This window comes from Melanostigma gelatinosum (genome assembly GCF_949748355.1).
Source record: "Melanostigma gelatinosum genome assembly, chromosome: 7".
NCBI classification, from domain to species: domain Eukaryota; kingdom Metazoa; phylum Chordata; class Actinopteri; order Perciformes; family Zoarcidae; genus Melanostigma; species Melanostigma gelatinosum.
Genome location: NC_136640.1, coordinates 25,194,469 through 25,218,671, shown reverse-complemented (window position 1 = coordinate 25,218,671; position 24,203 = coordinate 25,194,469). Strand labels below are relative to the sequence as shown.

The window sequence follows — 24,203 nt, the reverse complement described above, 5'->3', positions numbered from 1 at the left end:
TGCTATTGGCTAGAGAGACCAGCTGATCGAGACAGCTGATATCATGATTGACAGCCCCGAACAATGACAGCAAGGAAATACTGTGTGCATGCATGAGGAGTGATGGCAGATGTTTGGGAGATAAACTATGGGTTTAGGCATGCGAGAGTATAGACTTCCTGTCTGAACTTACGCTAGAGCTTCATTACATTCTATTTCTTCTTTTTCCTTTTCGTCATGAATCTTATAAATGGTTTTCCATTCTCGAAGTGGATGTCTTCAGATGTCTTGTTGGAAACTCAAAGATGTTCAGTTTATAATTATATAAACCAGAGGAAAGCAGCCAGACAAGTGTTGTGTCTCTGCTTGAAAAACTAAAGATCTATCAAAATGGTTGCAGATTCATTTCTGGCAGTTTACCAATTCATCCATTTAATAATTGTTTCAGTTCTGCTTATTTGGTCCTACTTTTATGTATTGTTTACCTTCAGATAGTCGAAAGTCAAGATCATTTCCTCTGTTTCACCTGAAAGCACCATTATTTAAATCTCTGTGTTGTCAGACTGCCTGATTTGGGATTTAACCTGGCCTTGCGTCTTCAGATCCAGGATCCAGTCCCTGAATTAGTACACATTTTTTTTGTATGTATTTGAATTGAATCTCTCAATGCCCCTGCAGGTGCTGGTGTCAGATGGTGGTCCTAGTCCAAGGCAGAGTACAGTGTGGGTGATGGTTCAGGTCCTGGATGAAAACGACAACAAGCCCACATTTCCTGAGAAGGTCTACCAGGTCAAACTTCCAGAGAGAGAGCGGAGAAAGAAGGGCGAGCCCATCTATCGGGTGTTTGCCTACGACCGCGATGAAGGGCCCAACAGCGACCTCTCCTACAGCATCGTGGACGGAAACGAGGAAGGGAAGTTCTTTATCGACCCCAAGACTGCAGTTGTATCTTCACGCAAGGCCTTCACTGCAGGGAGCTACGACATTCTGACTGTATGCATACCTTCATGAATTATTAGGCATGACTGCCGACACGTTTTCAACATCTAGAATGTCTGTTGAATTCTCATGCCTCTACATCTTAGGAATGCGTGGATTGTGTGTTTTCTCCTTATATTTGGCATTAATAGCAGTTCAGTTCATGAAAGAAACCTGCCTGATGAGAAGATACGCATTTTGGTTCTGGATTTCTATTTAAGGCCCTATAACTCGCAGCAAACACTGAAAGCTGCAGGGTTATTGTGTGTCAACTGCTTTGTGGTAATTGAACTGAAATTATATTTTGGGAATACACACAACTAAAGCACAATATCAAGATAAGGACATTAAGTTGGGTGCTGCTTAATTACCTGATTTAGATTCTTAAATAGAGTCACAATCTAGTTTCAAGACCTTCATTATTTCAGTTCTGTACTTGAATCGTGAATGTGCCTAAATCACAAAACGAACAGAGAGAGGGAGGAGGTGGGGCAGGACTACATAGTATCATAGCATCAAGCCCCCCCGACCTCTTCATCCTCACCGTCTGCCTCGCTACATAGAGGATGTTGGAATTGGCATGTAAGTTGTGAGGCTCTGAACTGTCTGTTATGATTGCTATTTGTAAGATGCTGGGATGAGTTCAGAGGTGGCCTGAATGCATACAGAGTCAACTTTTAACATAGGCAAAAAGATACCGAGTGATTTTTCAGGGCAGAAAGGCGGATCTGTTAAGTTGAAAATGTATCAATTTGGCAAAAAGATTTGCATGATGAATGTGTAGCACATGCAGCAGACTGCACACTCTTGTAATAAATGTTCACGTTTCGTAACTGTCACCATACTGTAGCGCAGCGGTTCCCAAACTTTCTAGGCCGCGCACCCCCTTCTACATCCCGACCGGGTTCGCGCACCCCCCCCCCCTTAATAAAAAAAAAAGAAGCAACAGAGCCATTTAAGCCTTCATAGCCGCATAAGAATCGGACCAATGAGAGAACAGTTTGCTCGCGCGTGGCATTTGTTTACAAGATTTAGTCCGCTGTTAAATGTTGCAGTGTGAACACAAACCGAACAAAGGAGCAACTGCAACAAAGCAAACGAACTGAAGGTGTGAAAACGCCTTGAAACACTGCAACAAAGTTTCAATAACTTTCAGTGACACAAGGCGTCACTTTTAAAGAGCAATACGGATGCGAGCACACACGCACAGGCTCAGAGGCAGATTATCACATTTAATTTACAATTAATGAGCGACTAATGTAGCCAGGATGTCTTCGGACAAAGCATCGATGCGGCGCGACACAGTGTTGTTGGACACCGGGATCATGTCCAACTTTTTTGCTTCTTTCTCCCCAATCATACATTCCACCATCTCTCTGGCAGCTGGCAAGCTCATGTCTTCGGCGATTGTGTGCGGTAGCCCCTTTCTCGCTATTCTGTAACCAGATATGAAGCCCGTAGTGCGTCATTTATAGACCAACACATGAATGAGACTCCAGTTGTTTTTGGCTGTTTTGTAACTCCTCCAATTTCGATATAAACAATGTAAGGGGCTTTTGACTTGCACTGGCATGCTTGGTGTTCAGGTGGCGACGTAAATAAGAGCTTCAGACTGTTAGCCAGAACCTCACTGCACACCACGCACTGTGGCTTTGGGCAATCTGCGTTGCCAATCCAAGTGAAGCCCAGACACAGATACTTTTCATCATATTGCCTCTTTTTTTCCCCAGTCTGCGCCGTCTCATCTTCCTCTGACTCTGGCTCGATTTCTTCTCCCGGTCTCTCCCAACGCACCTCTCCGTTCCCCTCGCCTCCGATTCCTCTCTCTCTCTCTCTCTGTCCCTCTCCTCTTTTACGACTGATAGCTTCAGATGTCCCACCTGACAGTTTTTAAATTAAAATTACATTTTTTTTTAATATTTAATATTATTACACCATCAGACCGCCATTACACTTTTCCTCTCGCGCACCCCCTAGAGGCAGCTCGCGCACCCCCAGGGGTGCGCGCACCCCACTTTGGGAATCCCTGCTGTAGCGGTATAGAAAACATTGGCCGCTGGAATGGACTTGCTCGTTTGGGGTTGCCAAATATCCCTTCACATTGCATCAAAACATGAATTTCAATACCCAGAAATATCCATGCGTCTTTATTTTCTGTATGCTATTTCAGTGTGGCTGACTTTTGGGTGAGCCTCTACTTTACAATCTCACTGCTCTTCAGATCAAAGCGACAGACAACGGGCGTCCTCAGAAATCCTCCACAGCTCGCCTGCACATTGAGTGGATTCGTCGATCTCCTCCCTCAACTGTCCCAGTGCTCTTCGATGAGCCATTCTATAATTTCACTGTCATGGAGAATGACAAGGTGGCAGAGATTGTGGGTGTGGTGTCCCTGCAGCAGAGCTCCGCCCCCTTGTGGTTTGACGTCACAGGTAAAATCTCCCTTTCCTCTTTCACTATTGTGTGAGGTCGGGTGTGTGTTGGTGTTTGTATGAGGTGCAGCTCAGACACTGTGGCCTTGCTGCATGATCTGTTATGCTCTGCCCATCCCAGTCACCATGGTGACAGCTTCCCCAGCTGTCAGGTCTGTATATCCTGAAGGAAATGACAACAGTAGACAGCAGTCTATAGAGAACTCTTGTGGATTGAATTCAGAATCAAACCTAAACAAAAGTATCTTCATGTTTCCTGAGACTCTTTTGTCAGAAAGACTTTCCCTTTAAGAGATTAAGTGTTATTTAGAAGTGTTATTCATGACTTATTCAGTTCCTTTCATCATGTCTCTGCTTAGAGGCGACACTGGCTAGCTCTCAATAAAGAACATTCAGACAGATTTTAAAGCCAGTGTGACATTCCCCTATAGATGGGAAATGCCCTACGTTGAGCACTTAAATCCCTTGGAGCCGTCAAAGTTCACTTTCACCCACTTGAACGGCTTAACAAGATTATGTCATGCCCAGTGCTCTAAGCTCAATTTTTACGCATTATATATGGTGACGATTCTGGTGTGTTAAAAGTGATTTAATAATTCTAATAATCAGTACTTTTGTACTAATTCCATTAGTTTTATAATGCTATTCAATACTATATATACACTGACAGTTCCCCAGCCGTGATGCATGCACTGTGCGCTCAAATCAGCCCACACTCGATGAACATCTCTCATCTCTCTCATCTCATCTCTCTCTCTCATCTCATCTCTCTCTCCCATCTCATCTCTCTCATCTCATCTCTCTCATCTCATCTCTCTCCCATCATCTCTCTCATCTCTCTCGCTCATCTCATCTCTCGCTCTCCCATCTCATCTCTCTCATCTCACCTCTCTCATCTCATCTCTCACTCTCATCTCATCTCTCTCTCCCATCTCATCTCTCTCATCTCTCACTCTCATCTCTCTCTCCCATCTCATCTCTCTCATCTCTCTCTCATCTCATCTCTCTCTCCCATCTCATCTCTCATCTCTCTCGCTCATCTCATCTCTCGCTCTCCCATCTCATCTCTCTCATCTCTCTCATCTCATCTCTCATCTCATCTCTCGCTCTCATCTCTCATCTCATCTCTCTCATCTCTCTCTCTCATCTCATCTCTCTCTCATCTCATCTCTCTCATCTCTCTCTTTCGCTCATCTCATCTCTCTCTCCCATCTCATCTCTCTCATCTCATCTCTCATCTCTCATCTCTCTCATCTCTCTCGCTCATCTCTCTCTCTCATCTCATCTCTCTCTCTCATCTCATCTCATCTCTCACTCTCATCTCATCTCATATCTCGCTCTCATCTCTCTCTCATCTCATCTCTCTCATCTCTCTCTCTCTCTCATCTCATCGCTCTCTCATCTCTCTCTCTCATCTCATCTCGCATCTCTCTCTCATCTCATCTCTCGCTCTCATCTCATCTCTCATCTCATCTCTCGCTCTCATCTCATCTCTCGCTCTCATCTCTCTCATCTCTCATCTCATCTCATCTCTCGCTCTCATCTCATCTCTCTCATCTCTCTTATCTCTCTCATCTCTCTCATCTCACATCTCATCTCTCTCTCTCATCTCATCTCATCTCTCTCATCTCTCTCTCATCTCATCTCTCTCTCCCATCTCATCTCTCATCTCTCTCGCTCATCTCATCTCTCGCTCTCCCATCTCATCTCTCTCATCTCTCTCATCTCTCATCTCATCTCTCGCTCTCATCTCTCATCTCATCTCTCTCATCTCTCTCTCTCATCTCATCTCTCTCTCATCTCATCTCTCTCATCTCTCTCTTTCGCTCATCTCATCTCTCTCTCCCATCTCATCTCTCTCATCTCATCTCTCATCTCTCATCTCTCTCATCTCTCTCGCTCATCTCATCTCTCTCTCTCATCTCTCTCTCTCATCTCATCTCATCTCTCACTCTCATCTCATCTCATATCTCGCTCTCATCTCTCTCTCATCTCATCTCTCTCATCTCTCTCTCTCTCTCATCTCATCGCTCTCTCATCTCTCTCTCTCATCTCATCTCGCATCTCTCTCATCTCATCTCTCATCTCATCTCTCGCTCTCATCTCATCTCTCGCTCTCATCTCATCTCTCATCTCATCTCTCGCTCTCATCTCATCTCTCGCTCTCATCTCATCTCTCATCTCTCATCTCATCTCATCTCTCGCTCTCATCTCATCTCTCTCATCTCTCTTATCTCTCTCATCTCTCTCATCTCACATCTCATCTCTCTCTCTCATCTCATCTCATCTCTCTCATCTCTCTCATCTCACATCTCATCTCTCTCTCATCTCTCTCATCTCTCTCATCTCATCTCTCATCTCTCTCTCTCATCTCTCTCTTATCTCATCTCTCTCATCTCATCTCATCTCTCTCTCTCATCTCTCTCTCTCATCTCATCTCTCTCATCTCTCTCTCATCTCATCTCTCTCATCTCATCTCATCTCTCTCATCTCTCTCATCTCATCTCTCGCTCTCTCAATAAGCTTTGATTTGGTCAACCTCCCAGGAGCCATTTAGCATTACACTGTAACACTGTGAATAAATGTTATGTGTGTGCAAAACCAATAATGCAATATGCAGATCAAATTGACATATAGAAAAATATATGTATGTACACATCTGTATTTATGAATACTAAATGCAATCACATTAATATGTGATTAATTTAATGTGATGACATTTATAATGAATGTAAAGCCTACATATACATATAATATTAAGTGTACATACACAGTTAAACATATCAGAATAACAATAATCGTGGCTTGGTCATGATGAAGCATTAGAGCATGTATTGAGAAAAAGCTCAAAGCATAAAGTATAAAATAACTGGAAATAATTTATCGTGAGAAAGAGCTGTGACAGGTTTTTATTTTGACGTCATTGAATATTTGTTCTTCTGAGATCTTAGCAAAGGGCAGGTCTTTGTCTCCTTATCAGCAGATGACTGGTTTGGATTGTAAGAAACATTTTTGTCAACGTCAAAATTGCAAAACAGGTTGCATGTGATAACAGCGAAGTCCATTTTATAAATAATGTTTATCAGTGGTCTCTCTGTCCAAAGAAAAGAAGACAGGTCTCTCCCAAGGCATCAAGCTTGGTCAGTGTGTGAATGCGACGCACCATCACAGGCAGAGCAGCTGACGTAGTTTAAAGGCTGAGAGAGTCCACACAGGGAGGGAGGTGGACGGGTCATCCAGGAGGCCGCTGTTCATTTACTGTGAAGAACCAAAAGTAAACGATGACACTTTGATTCAGCCTTCAGTCAGAATATATTTTTGAAAAGACACATGTGACGAGTGTATATTTATATGCCGTAAAGAAAAATATTCTCAGTTTGTAGCTTAATGCCACTGACCAAGCTGCGTTATTTGACTGAGAATGTGTTGCAAATTAAACACTTTCCTTTGGCATGAACTTAAATTCACATAAATTAGCGTTAAATCGTATGTGAAGACTAAATTCTTAATATGACAATATTAGTAATTCAGACTTTACAATGTTGTTTTTCAGTGGCCCATGTACCAATAATATGACAGAGGTTCAGCTCAGCAGAAGCAGTTGCTGTCCCTGTCTTGTCTCATCAGTCTGTCTCCTCACCTCCTTTGCTCACTACGCCATCCTCCTGTCTTCCTCCCCCCCAGCCTGTCGGTCCTTCCTGTCTCACCTTCTCTCTCCTCTCTCTCCTCAATGCTTCATGCCTGGAAGGTCCCAGGTCTTTCCGTGAGATGTTCTATATACTGCAGAGTGCTTGTGGCAGGAACTGTTCCTCAGAAGGTATCTCGTTTCCAACTTCCACTACCCCTGTTAGCTGTCTTCCCTCTACTTCCCTTTCTTTGGTTTCCTTTTCTTTTTCATTGATGCTCATCCCCCCCCCCCCCCCCCCCCCCTGTGCTTCTTATCGGTGCTGCTGACATATTCCTGTGTTTGGTGGGTTGGAGGCGGTTAGCCGATGGGGAATGAACCACAAAGCTCACCCGAGAAGACGAGTGTGTCTGTGTTAATGTTAATGTTTATCCTGTGTCAATGTGTGTGTATGTTTTTCACATTTATGGACTTAATTGCAGCCAAGGTTCATTGATGGGATGAAGGTTTGGTAAAAATATATCACAACCTTTTGTATATGCTCCCATAGCAACAATGGGTGACAGCTTTCTTAATTCTCTCACATTGTTACTTTTGTAAAAATATGAGCATGTGTTGTGTGGGACTAATAAGTGATGGATGTCAAGACGTTGCTGGTGTCCTGAGGGTCAGAGGACTCGCCACCATTGAGGCTCAGGAGATGGAGTGGTTTTATCAGTAGGTCTGTGGTTCAATCCCCTGCAGTCTACATATCTGAATATGGTCTTTACAGAGAAACTAGCGTTGCTGCCTATGTTGGTGTATTTTAGCATTTGCCTCTTCCAATATTTTCTCATATCAGAACACTTAATTGTTTATTATCACTTACTTACATGACAGCCACAGAGAATACTTGATTGTGATTGGGCAAGAAGGAAGAAAATATTGTTACTTAAAGATATAAAACATTTGTTTTTGTCTGAGTCCATGTTCTGTAGTGAGACAACTGTCCAGTTGAGCCTGTATGAACTTGGCTCAGAGAGGCAGAGGAAACCAATTTTAGAACAGAGCAGCTTGAACTCCAATTCAGGAAAACGTCAATTCATTTCCACATGTACTCTTGTGTCTGTTTGAACAGCATTGCGCTCACTAAGGCTTCTTCATATTTATGTCCAGAATCCGCCCCGGTCCGTCTGACAGCAGTGCAGCTTTTGTCCTGTTAACACCATGTCTCAGGACACCAGGGTCAGGACACCAGGGTCAGGACACCAGGGTCAGGACACCATGTCTCGGGACACCATGTCTCAGGACACCATGGGTCAGGACTGTTGATCTGGTTAAATGCCCAGATTATCAGCCTGTGTTTATTGTTGTCTGTCATGGCTTAGGTTTCATTTTAAACAGCTAAACTTGTGGATGTCAGATGGGCTCCTGTTAATAGGTTTACATTCAGCTGTTGAGGCCAAATATAGTCTTTATACATTCATTGTAAATGTGCAACCAACAAAAACTAGGTACAGAATATAACTAAAATAATTAGATTACATATGAGTGCAGTGTGTACAATTTAGTGGCATTAGTGTTGCAGATTGCAACCAACCGAATAGCCCTCTGCTCACTCCTCCCATTCCCAGGCTGCGGTAGCGTGAAGAACTGTGGTCATGCCGAGGTATTTCTCAGAACCCTCGCCTTTACCTATATAGCACCTTTCAAAAACAAACTTACAAAGTTCTTCACAATACACAAAAAGTAAACACGATAAGGATATAAAGAACAACAAAACATGTAAACAGATACTACAGCATAGATCAAAGTGAATTTTACGAAGAGATTTAAAGGAGGATACTGAGGCATGGAGTTCCACAGCTGAGGGGCCAGGACCGCTAAAGGGATTTTGGAACCACTATGGTCCCTGCTAGAGGATCAGGTTCATAAGGAGTTAGCAAAAGAAAGCCGCAATATCTAAAAATCAATTCTAAAACTCACAGGAAAGCAGTGAAAGGCAGCGAGGATGTGGTGATGTGGTTGCTTCCCTTAGTACGTGTTAAAAACCTGTCGGCAGCATTTTCTATTTACTTTGGATCCTTTTGGATGTTCCGCCTGCTGAATACCAGAAAGAAGTACGTTGCAATCATCAAGTCTGGAGGAGATAAAAGCATGGATGAGCATTTTTAAGTGTGCAGAGCAAAAGAATGACCTGATCTTAGTTGGGCAAAGCAGGGCTGAACAACTTCTGTCTCCTTTGCTTCAAGACAAAAATCTAAAATGATGGCGAGGTTGCGGATGTCTTTACGTGCATTGTGAGAAAAGGAACACTGACCAGAGAAGAGACTATGAATGCAGCTAGTGCTGGTGCTATGGTCTCTAATGTTTGGTTTGTCCATTCTGGGCTACTTTAGAATCATGGCCGTGCAACATGGAGGACTTCCTATATAGATATAAAGGACTCATTCTGAGCTAACGAAATGCTAGTTTGATTGTGATCATACACTAATAAAAACCTATTAATTCATTTTTATTCCATTTCGGCCTGTAGATCCATAAAATGCTACAAACCGGCCCTTTAAGCTACTTGACTGTGTTGAAAGTTGAACCCACAGTAATTAGTATAAATGAAATCAATAAGCAGATTTAATACAGTATTCACATCCATGTAAGATGCTATTGAACCCCAATCCGTTTTGTGAATGTGCATACAGTAGTGCTACTAACCTGCCACTCATCCTGAGACCACAGACTGTAGGTCTAAACGTCTGGGACTCCCCACCAGTCACAGCAGCTAAAGAAGTTGAAGTTCTTGACTGAGTCTACCACTTCAGTCCAGTGCGCTATTCATTTTGTCTAGACATGGGTTAGCTGTGTGCAGACTACCCCATCGATCTGGGAATCAAAGGGATCGGCCAGGCCATTTCAGAGGAGCTGCTTCACTGCAAGAACAGCTGGGCGTCTTCAAATGGGCTCGACAAACAGACGACATAAAGGCACATGTTGCAGGGCACAGACACACGGAAAGCCTTGGCTTGAGTGGTGGCGGGCTGATGCTGTGCTGAGGTCATGGATTTATTAGACAGATATGCTGAGGAATCCCTTGGAGTCTGCTACACACATACAAACACACACACACAATCATCACAGACACGCACCGACATAGGCATCCACTTAGACAGCCGATTGTGGCAGATTCTGTCTCCTCAGAGGACACCCAGTGCAGCTCAGATTCAATGAAACGTTTCATTAATAACCAAACAGAAGCTGATCGGACGAACACAAACATTGAACCTGTGGGCCGAATGTTTTAAATCCATTCACTACGTGTACAGAGCAGAGTGTAACAGGGAAACACACACCCGTTGTTCATGCAGCTTGCATGGCCAGTGCTCATGCTTCACTGTTGCTGTGATGTCGTGCCTTTGACTGTCTGTTTGCGGAGCTGGTGTGTGTGTGTGTGTGGCGGGGGGGGGGGGCTTAATCTTGTCAGCAGCCATCGCTCCCTCATCTATACCATCCCACACTCCGCAGAAAATCAATGAAGAGCATGTGCAGCAATGGTCTCCAGTCATGTGCTGCTCAGGCGGAGTACAGGCAAAACATCAAATGTACTGCTGTTTATGTCATAGCCAAACTAATGTTTGGGTATTTCAGCACATGGTTGCACATGAATGAAAACCATTGGTCCGTAAATAAATGTCTGTCTGTATGACTGACACTGTCTGAACCTCCCTCTCGCGTGGAGCAGGTGGGAACAGCGACAGCGTGTTTGACGTAGAGAAGGCTGTGGGCACCATCATCATCGCCAAGCCTCTGGATGCTGAGCAGCGGTCCTTCTACAACCTGACGGTTCAGGCCAGTGACGGCACCAACACTGCATACACACAGGTAACCTTTGTTCCATCAACCTCTCATTGTTTGCTGGTTTACAGTTATACCTTCTTACTGTTTTTGGAGCAATTCAAAACGCTAATGCACCAGATGCCACAAAGGAAGAGTTTACATAATGAATTGTTATTTGAGCAATACGTTAGGAAACAGACATAAAACATATGTTGAAACAGTCCATGAACCAAAATGACTGGATCACATTAGATACAAAGATTCCTCTTCGACGACCTTGATGAGAGAGTGCAGTCGCTTTGCTGCTTGCTCTTTCTTGCTTCAATTTGCCAGATATATCACATATATCTTGCCAGATATATCACTCTTCAACGTTTGAGTGAAGACAAATCCAGAAAGTCGTCGAGCTATTTGGATTGTTAGCTAACGCTAACTAGCAGCTAAGTTAAAGCTAAGTAGCAGCAAGATGCCTCCCTTCTCCACGGATGACTACTACAAACTCCTACAGAAGATTGCAGTCTTGGCAACAAAAATCCACCGACTAGAAGTAAACGTGGCGGTAAATGGACTGTGTGGGAATGATACCACTCTACCATGGACTCAAAACACTGGACAAATGCAAGCTAAGATACAGCTAACTAGCACAACCAGGCCTACCAAGAAACAGGAGGAGAGAGCAGATAATGAATCTTCAAATGGTAGTCCTCCCTGGAACTCTCTCGGTGCAAAGCCGAAGAGAAAATATGTGGGATGACGACTAACCGGCAGAGCCCAGCGCCCTGAGATTTGTGATGCGACTGGCTGGCCTGCACTAGCACACAGGCAGAACTCCTCCTCAACCCCTGCACCCAGATGGACAAAGCCAAGGACAGCTGAGGAAAGTAAAACCTGCAAAACACCTCCACAACAACCAAGCCTACAACTTCAAAACAGATTTGCTCCATTGTCGCAGGATCCTAAATCTCCACTCCTCGACGGTTCCACAACCATCCTCTGTCTCCCCTACCTGATAAAGGAAATAATTGATATCTTCTGGGTCCAGGCTACAAGGCTAATGACACCAATGACTCTCTCCAGGAAAAGTCCCTGTATGCACTGTTCCTGTAGGCCCTGTATGCAGCTAGCCGTCTCAATTCCTGTCCTGCAAGTTTATAGAAAAAGAAAGGTGAGGCTGCGAATGTTATGTGGTAGTGTAGTTAGTGGACCCAAACGCACGCACACAGCAGGTTTACTCCAGCCAAGACTTTATTTAACGGTGCAGGAGCAGTCACAGAATGACCCAACAAAAAACAAAGACCAACTGGCCAACAAACTAAAGTCACTCCTATAATCTCCACCGGAGTCGGGAGGGAAGCTCAACCGAGGCTGGGACAGGTAGCCTCCGGAGTCGGGAGGGAAAGTCGACCGCACTCAAAACTGAAAGAACAGAAAACAAACAGGTAACGATCTTCACTGAATCGGTGTTCAGCCTTACGTGACCAGATTGGTAACCGGCCGGACTGACGAGGCAGAAGACGATAAGGAGTGGAAGCGGGTGAAAGACAGTACGACCTGACAACCCCAGACTGCAGGGCCAGAGCTTATATAGTGACAGGGGAATCACTAGTGGGACCTGAGTCTGGGGTGTCAGGCTGCAGGAGGTGATCGGCTGGAGTGTCCTCAGCTGTGCACAATCAAGGGTGTGGCCATGGGAGGTGTCTGGAGGCAGAGGACAAACACAGAGCACATGGCACACAATAACAAACAGGGGAATGACAGAGCACATGAGGAGAGGAGATCAGGGGAAACAGAGGTAACACATAACAGGTCAGACAGGGATCCCGGATCCTGACAGTGAAGAAACAAGAGTAAACCTGCAAACTTATCAAACTTAGCATACATTCCTCATCAGCCTGTCCAAATAAATTGGGCAATGAAAGCTTTAACCACATTAAACTTAGCTTTATTAAATGTCAGGTCTCTGTCAGGAAAAACATTTTTAATCAATGATTTTATTGTTTGGCACAAACTGGACATTTTGTTTTTAACTGAAACTTGGTTAAATCAAGACAACAGTGCAGCTGTTCTTATTGAATCAACACCTCACAACTTCAGTTTCATGAGCGAAACAAGAGCACATAAGAAAGGAGGTGGAGTTGCTATTTTATTTGATGATTCTCTTCAATGCAAGCAGATGTCCTTTGGTCATTTTAGTTATTTTGAATATGTGGCTCTGAATTCCACTCAAGCTTTATTCCTAAAAAATGTACAGACCGCCTAAATACTGTGCAACCTTCTTTGATGAGTTTACTGAACTGCTGTCTGTAATCTGTAGTGATTTTGACTGTGTTATTGTTGGTGATTTTAACATCCATGTTGATAATCCCCAGGACAGAGAGTCTATAGAACTATGTGGTGTCCTTGATAACTATGATCTGACTCAGCATGTGACAGGACCCACCCACAACAGGGGGTACACTCTGGACCTAATCATCACCAAAGGTGTAAACATTTCCAAGGTTGCTGTGACTGATGTTGCACTCTCTGATCATTTCTGTGTTTTCTTTGAGAGTGCAATCTCCTTGCACACAAATGTCCAAACCGAGGTTGTGACAAAGTGTTACATCTCTGAAAACACCAGTGAACTATTTATTCAGAAGTTCTCCTCCACACCAGCCCTCTCTTGCCTCTCAGTCAATGAGCTTGTAGATGGCTTCAATTTTAAAGTTAAAAATATTATTGATGCCATTGCACCCACTAAAGTGAAGGTTGTCTCGGGTAAGCAAAGATCTCCTTGGAGAAATGCTACGCTGGTCAAAATAGAGAAACGAGAGTGTCGGAAAGCTGAGCGCAGGTGGCGAAAAACTAATCTCCAGGTTCACTGTGACATCTATAAAGAGAGACTTCGCAATTATAATTTGGAACTTAGAAATGCAAGGCAGTCGTTCTTCTCTGACATCATAACCAAAAACAAGAACAATACACGCGCCTTATTTGCTACCGTCGACAGGCTAACAAACCCTCCAGTGTCGGTAGCTGCTGAGCTCCAATCCACCTGGGCATTAATCAATTTGCCTCCTTTTTTACTGACACAATTCTGAAAATTAGACAAGCAGTCAGTGCCTCCACACCAACCACAGGATATGTGTTGTCCCGATCTCTGAATAACATCCATTCAAATATCATGACACAATTTCATTCAATCGACCGTAGAAGCCTAGAAGACATTATACAACATCTGAAGTCATCCTCCTGCTGCTTGGATATTCTACCAACACACTTTTTCAAAAATATTTCAAACTGCATGACCACTGATCTTTTACAAATTGTAAACACATCCCTTCTCCCAGGTGTCTTCCCACAAGCCCTAAAAACTGCAGTTATTAAACCGCTCCTAAAGAAGGCTAGTTTAGACTCCGCAACGATGAAAAATTATAGGCCAATATCAAACCTCCCATTTTTAAGTAAAATAATTGAAAAAGCGGTTTTCCAACAGCTGACCAACTTCTTGGCCGTAAATAACTGCTTTGATGTTTTCCAGTCAGGCTTTCGACAGCACCACAGAACTGAAACTGCTCTGGTTAAGGTTTTCAACGACATCCACTTAAACATAGACAATGGCAGAAGTTTAGTATTCGTGTTACTGGATCTCAGTGCTGCATTCGACACGGTCGACCATGCCATACTCCTAGAAAGACTAAAAATCTGGGTGTGACTCTCTGGCACAGCACTTAACTGGTTTGAATCCTACTTGAAGGACCGAGAATACTTTGTGTCTGTAGCTGATTACACATCAGAGCTGACTAAAATGACATGTGGTGTTCCCCAAGGTTCAATACTGGGGCCTCTTCTGTTCAACATCTGCATGCTTCCACTAGCTCAGATTATGGAAAACAACAAAGTGTGTTATCATAATTATGCAGACGACACACAAATCTACATAACTATGTCACCAGGGGACTATAATCCCATACAAGGGCTAATGCAGTTAGCATTGAACAAACCAACAACTGGATGTGCCAGAATTTTCTTCAATTAAACAAAGATAAAACAGAAGTAATTGTTTTTGGTACCAAGGATGAACAATTGAAAATCACCGCTCAGCTTCAGTCACTGATGTTAAAACCCACAAACCAAGCCAGAAATCTAGGTGTAGTTATGGATTCAGACCTCAACCTGAACAGACATATCAAGACAATTACAAAATCAGCCTACTATCACCTGAAGAATATATCAAGGATTAGAGGATTTATGTCTCAACAGGATTTGGAAAAACTTGTCCACGCATTTATCTTCAGCAGACTGGACTACTGTAACGGTGTGTTTACAGGTCTCTGTAAAAAGTCCGTCAGAAAGCTGCAGCTGATTCAGAACGCTGCAGCTCGAGTCCTCACTAAGACCAGGAGGGTGGATCACATCACTCCAGTTCTGATGTCTTTGCACTGGCTTCCTGTCCAACAAAGAATTGACTTTAAAATCATGCTGTTGGTTTACAAAGCACTGAATGGTTTAGGGCCAAAATACATCTCTGATCTGCTGCTACCTTATGAACCATCCCGACCCCTCAGGTCGTCTGGGACCGGTTTACTTTCTGTTCCCAGAGTCAGAACTAAACATGGAGAAGCATCGTTCAGTTTTTCTGCTCCACATATCTGGAACAAAGTCCCAGAAAGCTGCAGGTCTGCTGAGACCCTCAGCTCATTTCAATCAAGATTGGAGACCTTTCTGTTTGCTGCTGCCTTTAATTGAACCACGTTCAATTAATATATTCATCAAGTTCCTGCATTTCTGCATTTTACTACTGTATTTTATTTCTTACATTGTTTTTTTTTTAAATGTTTTAATGCAATGAATGTTCTTAATAGTTTTTAAATCTCCTTATCTTTTGCCTTATGTTTTGATGCTTTTAATGGTTTTATGTGAAGCACTTTGAATTACCTTGTTGTTGAAATGTGCTACACAAATAAACTTGCCTTGCCTTGCCTCTGAACAGAGAATGAGCAGGGCAGATTCTTGTATCTTCAGTAGAAATGACACACAAGCAGCCCATAGCATCTGAGCTGGGAGAAGATAATGGTAATGGAAGAGAAGGTCTGGTTTTACACTCCAGTTTACTGATCAAATCACAAGCATTATCTTCAGAGATGCCGCGACTGCTTGGACAAACATCACAGCAGATAGCATCTGTGTTTATGAAATATGGAAAAGGGTGGCAGAGTATCAAGAACACAGACAGCCACTGCAATTACAAATTGGGCTTTGCATGCTATGAATCAGAATCAGACTTGTTTATTATATGTTGCACATTCAAGCAGTTTTACATGGTTGTGCATAACATTAAACAATCAACACAGTGCAAAAAAATAGAAACATATTGTTGGGAACGTAAAGGAGCGTGTTTGGGTTATCAGCATCTAAGAAACTAAATTCTCGACATCAATAGAATTATTAATGTCTAACAATTATTAATGATTATTAATAATAACGGGGCACCACCCTGCGAACAGGGACCAATAGCCAAACGATAAACTCAGTCTCATAATTAGTGTTCACTAATGTCAGTAGTCTGAGTACTATTACACATTCAGAGTGAAAGTGAAGGTTTAAGTTCGAGCACAGACCACATATACAGCTATTATCACGATGCATGCACAAAGTAATCACAGACAGCTGCTCTTTAAAATATAACAGTTTATTATGTTCTAATGCTAATGATCTAGTCAACTAATATCGAAACTAACAACTATACATTCATGAGCACGCTATCTAAAATCAACAGACTATTGAAAAGAGGGGGTGTGTGTGTGTGTGGAAAGGGGGAGGAGCGAGGTAACAGCTCAGTGACGTGTGACGTAGTTGGGACGTGGTGACGTCTCTCATGCGCGAGACTCAAAATGGCGGATAGCCAACAGGAGACCCGGCGTCTACATGTGCCGGTAGCCGTTAAGCACGTAGCTAGATTAGCTCAAAGCTATATGTGTGTGTGTGGGTTAGTAAAAGGGAAGGGAAAGGAACAAAACAAAATGAAATAAAACAAGCGATTACGATCCTCTGCGCCGCGCGGGAGTACGGAAGATTGCTCTCTCAGCCAGGGGAGCAAGAACCGGGCTCTTTGTCTCAGCCGGCGGTTCTGACCTCCTGAACTGATGAGAAGCAACTTCGACCTCACTAACGTTATCTCAACACAAATAACGGCAGCATGAAATACACGCTACTTCTCCACAACCCCAACGATCTCAGCGACCGTTAGTGTCGGCGATTATTAAGCATACACCACGTTGTAAAAATGAACAGTACTTTAAGCACACAAACAAGATAAAATAAACACAAATGGAACTCTCTCTAACTCTGCCCAGACTCTATTTTGCCTTACGGTACGATGCAATCGTGCTGATTGGGGGGGGGGGTTCTTCTGAGGGGTTATTCTGAGCTTCGGTGGGCTCAGGCAGCGCGGCTGCGGAAGGTGTTCTCTCGGTGGGAGAGAATCGCTTCGTCTGGATAAGGGACTTTCGCGTCCTTATGGCCAGAGCAAACTAGGCGCTTGGTGGAGAGTGGAAGTTCTCTCTCTCTCTCTGAAGGAGTCTTGCTTCTTCACTTCTGCAGGAATAAAAGGGTTCGCTTCGTGGATACGAACAAAGATAAAATAGACAGTTTGCTGAATTCGGCCGGCGAATATAAACTGTTACCTAGGTTTTGGTTAAAAAGGGGAACAACGTTGCAGTGTGCTTCCTAGCTCGATGGAGGTCGAAGGGAAAAGCGTTGAGGTGGGGGTTGCAGGGTAGTTTTGTTGAAAGGTGGCTGAACCACAGGGGTCCTGGGGTGTCTTGGCCCTCGGCCAATGAGATTGCAGCGGTGCTTTCAGGTAACTCCAGGAACGCATAGTTTTTGGGGGGAGAAAACTCACACCCTAATGTGAATTTCTTCAGAGTTGGGGGGTTTGGTGCTCATCAAACTACAATCAGGATGAAACCTTTGCTTGAAAAAGGCAAGGCCTGACTCTCTTTGTTCCACAGCACATGTCAAAGCCATATAGTCAGATTCCAACAATATTAAAATGTACAATGAAATATAAAATATTGTGCACAGACAAACAGATAACAGTACTTGTTATGTACTTGTTCTATCTCGGGTTTTTAGGGATTATGTATGTGTATGCTCATTGGACAGCACTTTACTCTAATTTAGCCACCTTCCCCATGTGGACCCGACATGTGTTAAGAAAAGAAGAAAAACAATATACAATACAGAAAGAGAAGTTCCAGTGCAACACATGGCCTTGTGTATTTTGTTGCCGTGTAATGTAACCAGGCTCTTCCTCAGACTTCTAATAAATACAGAGTTGCAACTTGCTGCCAAAAACACTCTGCTCATGCTGGTAGATTATGAGGCTCCCAGGTTGGTCTAGAGAGAGACATGCACACGCAGATTCTGTGCAATCTTTTTATTTTTTGATCACTGAAATCTTCATTTTTAATTATATCTCACCCATTTAACTGTCGCCCCCCAAAATAGCTGATCCATGAAAGACTTCACATGAACTCTCCGCAGAGGACAGTCCTTATGTTCTAAATAAGTAGTAAAATAACAGCAAGCACACATGAATTCAATTAAATCAACCCTTATTCTGTCTCCCCCAAGAGTGATCTCAAGATAACGGGGGGTGTTTGCTAGTACTTTGGTGTTTGCTAGCACCGTCTTTGAGGAGTCTGCATGTTCTCCCCATGTCAGCGTGTAGTCATTGATGAGGCCATAGTATGAGGTGTGTAATTATCAAACTGCTATAAAACTGTCAATATGATGCAACCTTAATTCACACCTCTGCGACACAGTGTTCAGACTTACGTGAAATCTTCACACAGATAGTATTTCAACTGGTGTCTGAGTTATAAAGCTCCCTGCTTTCTATCATTTTACCTTTTAGCCTGACCGAACAGGCTAAAAATAGCGGTTGCAATATTTTTGTTCACATACTCCCTACTCGCACACACACTCATACAGATACAGAACCACACACACCTGTATAAGAAGGGAAGAAGGCTCCCAGATGGAGAGCCAGCATGGCGTCATGCCGCCAGGGAATGTCTCCACAGTTGAGCAACAGAAGGCCGACTGCTGCACCAGGGTTTAAATTTAGATTATTTAAATATTATATAACTATTATATTACTCCTGTCTACGATTCCCTTCACTTCTCTGTGTTTTCTCTGGATAGGAATTTCAGATCTCAGACTCCTTTTTCTGGGTGTGTACAGTGCATATCACTCTCCCCCCCCCCCCCCAGATCCTACTCCTGCTGCTATTTTATACTTTGTAATCCTTACAGAGTTACAGATTTTATCAGGGGTATAGTCAGCACAGTGGCTGAGTGGTGAAGAAGGTCTTGGGTGTCAATCTATTCCTTGATTTTTTGTTTTCTCCAAGTGTTTGGAACTTTTCCACCTTTATTGCTGTTGTTTTCTGCCTCATCAAAAGACTTGTGGAGAAAAGTTTTCAAAAGCACCGTAGTGTCCTGCCGTGCTTTGGTGCCCTCAGGTTAGCATAGCATAGCTCCAAACACCAAGATGCTCAGTTAAAATGAAACACATTTCCAGCCATAAAATGTGTGACGCTTTCAGCCAGACAGTTGTGCAATGAGAAAATAAGCTAATGCGAAAAAAACTTACAATACATGTAGTGTATTCATGAAAAATTATTAAATTATATTATAGCTATAACTTTGTGATTCTGTTTAGGCCAGCAGAGAAGGCTGAGCTGGCCCTGACGGCCCACCACTGGTTGTGGGTTGTTAATCGTTGTGTTATAAAGTTAACTTATAACCATGACTAGGGTCCCTCTCAATACAGTTAAGGCAACTAGCTCTGACTGTAGCCTTCTTAGCGGCGAACAAAGTGGAGTATTTTGCTGCCTGTTGAAGAGTGACAGCAGTTGTTTCGGCTATGCACCGGTATGATGGTATATGAAAAATGAACATCATACGGGAAATTAAAACCGGCATACCGGTATACCGCCCAGCACTACAACTAATCAGAATTAGAAAACATGTTTTGTAGGAAATGTAATGTTGCCCACATTGGTTCATGTTATCAGCATGAGGAGGAAACATTCATATTCAAGATATCTGCAATATGTGCACTGCGGACTATAAATATTCATACTGAGAATATCTGTAAAATATCAGCTATTCTGCATGACAAACTTCTATGAAGAGTCGGATAATACAACTCAGTCAATGATGTCTTCTTTCCTCTTTCTCTTCCTTTTCTATATGTCAATGCCCCTTGTGTTCCAGGTTCACATCACTGTTATGGACAACAATGACAACGCTCCCATCTTCTCCCAACCAACCTATGATGTCACTATGTCTGAAGACACTCCACCTGACACTGAGGTGGTCCAGGTTCTGGCATCGGACCGTGATGAGCATCACCGGTTGACCTATTCTCTGCAGAGCTCAATAGACCCAAGTAGCATGCGTCTGTTCCGCATCCACCCCACCCTAGGAATCATTTACACTGCTCAGAGGCTGGACCATGAGGCCTGTGCCCAGCACATCCTCACTGTCATTGTAAGTCTATGTCACTGTCTGATATTTAGGGTCTTGTACTAACAGCTGTGGTTCTTTGATCCCCTCACTTTCCATGGAGGGGTCCCAGTCTTATCTGCATTGTTGTTGTACAAAAGACAATCTTCACATTACAGTCATTTAGCAGACACTTTTATCCAAAGCAACTTACAATTCAGATTCTATCACATTTCTACACCGTGCTTACGGGAGCAATTTTGGGGTTAAGTGTCTTGCTCAAGGACACATCGACATGCGACTAGCAGAGCCGGAGCTGGGGATCGAAACGCCGACCTTCTGATTGAAGGACGGCCCTGCTATCCACTTAGCCACAGTCGCCCCAATCTTGCATGTTCCCGAGGACAAACAACAACTGTCCAAATGTTTCCTGGAGGAACTTGCACTTGATATTTTATGTTTGGTATGTGCCAACATGTAGACCTGATTGTAGTGTAACAGGGTAGTTCCACAGGGGAATTTAATGGGCTAATACATTTCAATTTGTTTTCCAACTAATTATGAGAGGAAAGAGGATACTTTTATACCGATCTGCTTATCCAGTATTCAACGACTAATATCAAAAATGTAAAATTTGGGCAAATACGTGTGGGAAAGGAAAGTGAAAGAGTAGGATTTCTGTTTTTGTGTTTGTTATACTTTGGACAATGGGCACATTTTAGAGTTAACAGTTACATAATTATCAGATTTTACTTTTACTGACTTTTCATTGTGACCATGGGGGATGACTTTTTTTGATTGTCTTTCTGTTTTTTCTACAGGTGAAGGACCAAGAGTTCCCATACAGGAAGGACCTGGCCCGTGTGCTAATAGAAGTGGAGGATATAAATGACCATGTACCCATCTTTACCAGTGCGCTGTATGAAGGCTCAGTCTATGAGTCAGCAGCAGTGGGATCAGCTGTGGTCCAGGTGACTGCCTTGGACAAAGACAAAGGCGTGAACGCAGAGCTACACTACTCCATTGAAGCAGGTAGACACCTCTGACAGCTTAATACTTTAAATGGTAAATATTTACCCTTAAAATAACTACCACATTGTTTACATTGTATTTGATCTTCCAACAGGAAACCCTGGAAATACATTCCATGTTGAACCAGTTTTGGGTATCATCACTGTTGCTTGTGACCTGGACTTGTCCAGCATAGGCCATTATGTTCTCACTGTGAGAGTCACTGACAATGGCTCCCCTCCCCTGTCCACCACCACTATAGTGCGCATTGCTGTCACCCTCTCTGACAATGCCGGCCCAAAGTTCCCTCAGCCTGAATACCAGGCTGAAATCACAGAGAAGGCTGTGATGGGGACCTCCGTTACCACAGTCAGTGCAGTCAGCCAGTCCACCCTTACTTATGATATCAAGCAGGGCAACACAGATCATGTTTTTCAGTTAAATCAGTACAGTGGAGTCATTTCTACCCAAAAGCCTTTAGACTATGAGACTACAGCATTTTACACATTGATAGTCCAGGCTACCAACATGGCTGGCATGGCTTCTAATGCTACTCTGTTAATTCAGGTAGTGGATGAGAATGATAACCCACCAGTTTTCCAGCAGCTTCGCTATCATGGCAGCATCAGCGAGGCAGCACCAGTCAACAGCGTGGTCTTGAACTCAGATGACTCACCCCTCGTAATCAAGGCCACTGATGCTGACCGCAACCAAAATGCTCTGTTAGTCTACCAGATTGTTGAGGACACTGCAAAGATATTCTTCACAGTGGACTCAGGTACTGGCTCCATCAGAACCATTGCTAATCTAGACCATGAGACATTTGCCACGTTCCACTTCCACGTTCATGTGAGAGACAATGGCAAGCCACAGTTGACTGCAGACAGTCCAACAGAGGTCACAATACAAGTGATTGACACAAATGATTCACCGCCTCGCTTCACCCAGAATGCCTATGAAACAGTTCTGCTACTCCCCACCTATATGGGAGTAGAAGCTTTGCAGGTTTCAGCCATAGACCCGGACGAAGATGTCCCTAGAGAGCTCACCTACTCTCTGACTGATGGAGTACTGCAGCACTTTGCCATCACACCTTCCAATGGAGTTATTACAGTCAAACACAACAACTTCTCTAAAGAACGTTTCCGCTTCAGTGTCAAAGTTTCAGATGGGAAATTTTCCAGCACAGCTCTGGTGACCATTCTTGTTCGAGAGGCTCTGGACTCTGGTCTCAGCTTTACTCATAACCTTTACTCTTCATCCATTCAAGAGAATGTATCAAATATCACCAAAGTAGCTGTGGTCAATGCCGTGGGAAACCGTCTCAATGAACCATTGAAGTACACCTTGTTGAATGCTGGCACGAGCTTCAGAATTCGTCCAACTTCTGGTGTAATTCAAACCACAGGTATACCCTTTGACCGTGAGGAGCGTGAGTTCTACGAACTGGTTGTCGAGGCAAGAAGGGAGCACGACCGTCTGCACGTGGCCAGAGTTATGGTTCGAGTCCACATTGAGGACATAAATGATAACGCCCCTGTATTTGTTGGACTTCCTTATTATGCAGCTGTTCAAGTAGAAGCTGAGCCAGGATCACCCATTTTCAGGGTCATGGCAGTAGATGGTGACCAAGGGGTTAATGGAGAGGTTTCTTACTATCTCAAGGATGACCATGGTCACTTTGAGATCAACCAGCAGACAGGTGGTCTCAGCCTTAAGAGGGCTTTTGAGTCAGACTTGTCCAATATGGAATACCAGATGGCGATCCATGCCAGAGATGGTGGTTCTCCACCTCTCTCAACTACTATAGAGTTCCCCATCATAGTAGTCAACAAAGCCATGCCTGTCTTTGACAAATCATTTTATTCTGTTTCTGTGAATGAGGATGTGGCTGTGCACACACCAATTCTCGGCATCAATGCCACTAGTCCTGAAGGTCAAAACATGATCTATACTATCGTTGATGGAGACCCATCTCTTCAGTTTGACATTGGTTTTGATACTGGAGTTATAAGTGTCATCCACTCTTTGGACTATGAAGCCACCGCATCTTACCACCTGACCATCAGAGCCACAGACTATCTGACTGGTGCCCGTGCTGAGGTTGATGTAGATGTGGTTGTCCAGGATGTAAATGATAACCCACCTATATTCCAGAAAATGTCCTACAGGGTAGTTTTGTCTGAAACAGCCATGATTGGAACTCCAGCACTTCAAGTCATTGCCACTGAAAAAGACTCAGAGAAGAACAATGTTGTCCGCTACCAGATATTCTCAGATGTGCATAACAGCACAGACTACTTTCACATTGATAGTAGCAGTGGATTAATCCTGACAGCACGTATGCTAGACCATGAACTTGTCCAAAAGTATGACTTCATTGTCAGGGCCACCGATAACGGCTTCCCACCATTGAGTAGTGAAGTATCAGTCATAGTTGTAGTGAATGACATGAATGACAATCCACCCGTTTTTAATCAGCTACTGTATGAGGCCTATGTGAATGAGTTAGCACCAAATGGTCACTTTGTTACCTGTGTCCATGCCTCAGATGCTGATAGCTCAGATTTTGAAAAGTTGGAATACAGCATTTTGTCAGGAAATGAAAGAGTGAACTTTGTGATGGACAAAAATACAGGAATCATCACATTGTCCAGCCACCATAAGCAAAGAATGGAGCCTGTCTTCAGCCTCAATGTTTCAGTGTCTGATGGGGTGTTCACCAGCACTGCACAGGTTCATGTTAAGGTGTTGTGGGCCAACCTGTATAGTCCAGTGTTTGGACAGAATATGTATGAGGCAGAGTTAAAAGAGAATGCTGCTGTGGGAACCAAAGTTATACAAGTAAGTGCTATTGAAATTCATTCAAA

General features: G+C 43.5%; 1 protein-coding gene across 1 annotated transcript in view; it reads left to right on the top strand.

Annotated features, from left to right (window-relative positions):
* Positions 1 to 24,203, top strand: part of LOC306779968 (protocadherin Fat 3-like) — a 188,389-nt gene that overhangs the window by 130,056 nt on the left and 34,130 nt on the right. Inside the window, exons 5-11 of the mRNA XM_079272102.1 lie at positions 658 to 972; positions 3,179 to 3,389; positions 7,138 to 7,206; positions 10,730 to 10,869; positions 20,092 to 20,367; positions 21,144 to 21,354; positions 21,449 to 24,177. Of these exons, the coding sequence (XP_079128228.1) occupies positions 658 to 972; positions 3,179 to 3,389; positions 7,138 to 7,206; positions 10,730 to 10,869; positions 20,092 to 20,367; positions 21,144 to 21,354; positions 21,449 to 24,177 (3,951 nt within the window). The remainder of the gene's footprint in view (positions 1 to 657; positions 973 to 3,178; positions 3,390 to 7,137; positions 7,207 to 10,729; positions 10,870 to 20,091; positions 20,368 to 21,143; positions 21,355 to 21,448; positions 24,178 to 24,203) is intronic.